This window comes from Octopus bimaculoides, chromosome 17, assembly GCF_001194135.2.
Source record: "Octopus bimaculoides isolate UCB-OBI-ISO-001 chromosome 17, ASM119413v2, whole genome shotgun sequence".
NCBI lineage: Eukaryota > Metazoa > Mollusca > Cephalopoda > Octopoda > Octopodidae > Octopus > Octopus bimaculoides.
In genome coordinates, this window is record NC_068997.1 from 46,031,836 (window position 1) to 46,033,480 (window position 1,645).

Consider the following 1,645-nt stretch of genomic DNA (forward strand, 5'->3'; position numbering starts at 1 on the left):
GGGGGGGGGGGGGGCGGCATTGTAGCTCTCACCACAACAGTATAAGACCCTAAGGAGTCCCCAGAGCATTTAAGAGAATCAATTTCCTATTCATCCTTAATCTTTATGGCACATGAGCATCTTCCACATACAAACACTACTTTTGCTGTTAATCTTCCTGTGATCCCACTGCACTTCATGAGTTTCCACAGTTAGTAAAGGGTACACTATAAGGATTTCCTACTGTTGTCAACTTGGATAGCTGCTCCCTCAGTAGGGTTCAAACTAGGAAGACTCCCTTTCTCACATGTATTCTCCACATTTAACAGCCTTTCCTAGTAACACTTCCAAACCACTTTCTTTACAAAGTCACTAAGTGCAAGCATACCATTTACCCATCTATACCCATTTATCACCCACAGCATCTCAATTTTCTTTGATATACTGTCTAGCAATTTTGAACACCTCTCATCTCTGATCCTCATGTGAGACATTAGAAAACCTTTCTTTCTACTTCTGCTCTTGCTAGATAGACTTGTCACCTACCTTCCTTGTCAATCACCTCCATTTCCACTATTTCTAAACCTGTCTTTTCTCTTTATATGACCCTGTCTACTTCACTAATCCACCATCATGTCTCCCTTGGTCTGACAAGCTTTGTTCCAGTCACATATCACATCTGCTGCCCTCGTTAAATTATATACATAATAGAATTAGGTAATAATGACATTGTCTCCATCACCCATAACTTACCAAGATTCATTCTGGAATGGAGGTTCAAATCTAGGAAGGTTCCTGGAATTCATCATCCTGCGTCTTTTGGGTTCATCCCAGAGCTCTCCCTTACGTGGGTTCTTTCGATCTGGAGGTCTCGGCACAGAATGTGTCATTTCTTGCAGCCTATTTTAAACAACAAACAACACCACTGGGTCATTGTCTTGCTTCCTTCATTATGAGATCAAAAAGATCAGCATTACAATATTTTTTCATACATTTGTTATTTCATACATATGAATCTCATTTGAGGTTACTTTCCACAATAAGGAAAAGTCCTACATCCTAATCACCAATCTAACAAACAAAACAAACATGAAATTATCCAAACGGAAATCAAAAAACATTATCAGATTAAGTAAGTGATATCAAAGATTATCAAAAAAAAACCAAAAAAAAAAAACATTAAGTTGATAGAGTAGTAGTAATAGTAATAGTAGGAGTGGCTGTGTGGTAAGTAGCTTGCTTCTCGACCACATGGTTCGGGGTTCAGTCCCACTGCGTGGCACCTTGGGCAAGTGGCTTCTACTATAGCCTCGGGCCGACCACAGCCTTGTGAGTGGATTTGGTAAACGGAAACTGAAAGAAGCCCGTAGTATATATGTATATGTATGTGTGTCTGTCAACCGAACATCGCTTGACAACCGATGCTGGTGTGTTTATGTCCCCGTAACTTAGCGGTTCGGCTAAAGACACCGATAGAATAAGTACTAGGCTTACAAAGAATAAGTCCTGGGGTCGATTAGCTCGACTAAAGGCGGTGCTCCAGCATGGCCACAGTCAAATGACTGAAACGAGTAAAAGAGTATACAAGGATGGAATCCAATATTAAACAATTATGATTTCAGTGGAATTTCAACAAACCTTAACTGCTCCCGCATAATGTCCAATC

The 1,645-nt window shown here is 40.3% G+C and overlaps 1 protein-coding gene across 1 annotated transcript in view; it reads right to left on the minus strand.

Moving 5' to 3' along the window:
* The window catches only part of LOC128249682 (uncharacterized), a 2,993-nt gene extending 2,088 nt beyond the window's left edge, over positions 1 to 905 (minus strand). Inside the window, exon 1 of the mRNA XM_052973986.1 lies at positions 733 to 905. Within this exon, the coding sequence (XP_052829946.1) occupies positions 733 to 869 (137 nt within the window). The 5' untranslated portion in view covers positions 870 to 905. The remainder of the gene's footprint in view (positions 1 to 732) is intronic.
* Positions 906 to 1,645: the final 740 nt, after the last annotated feature.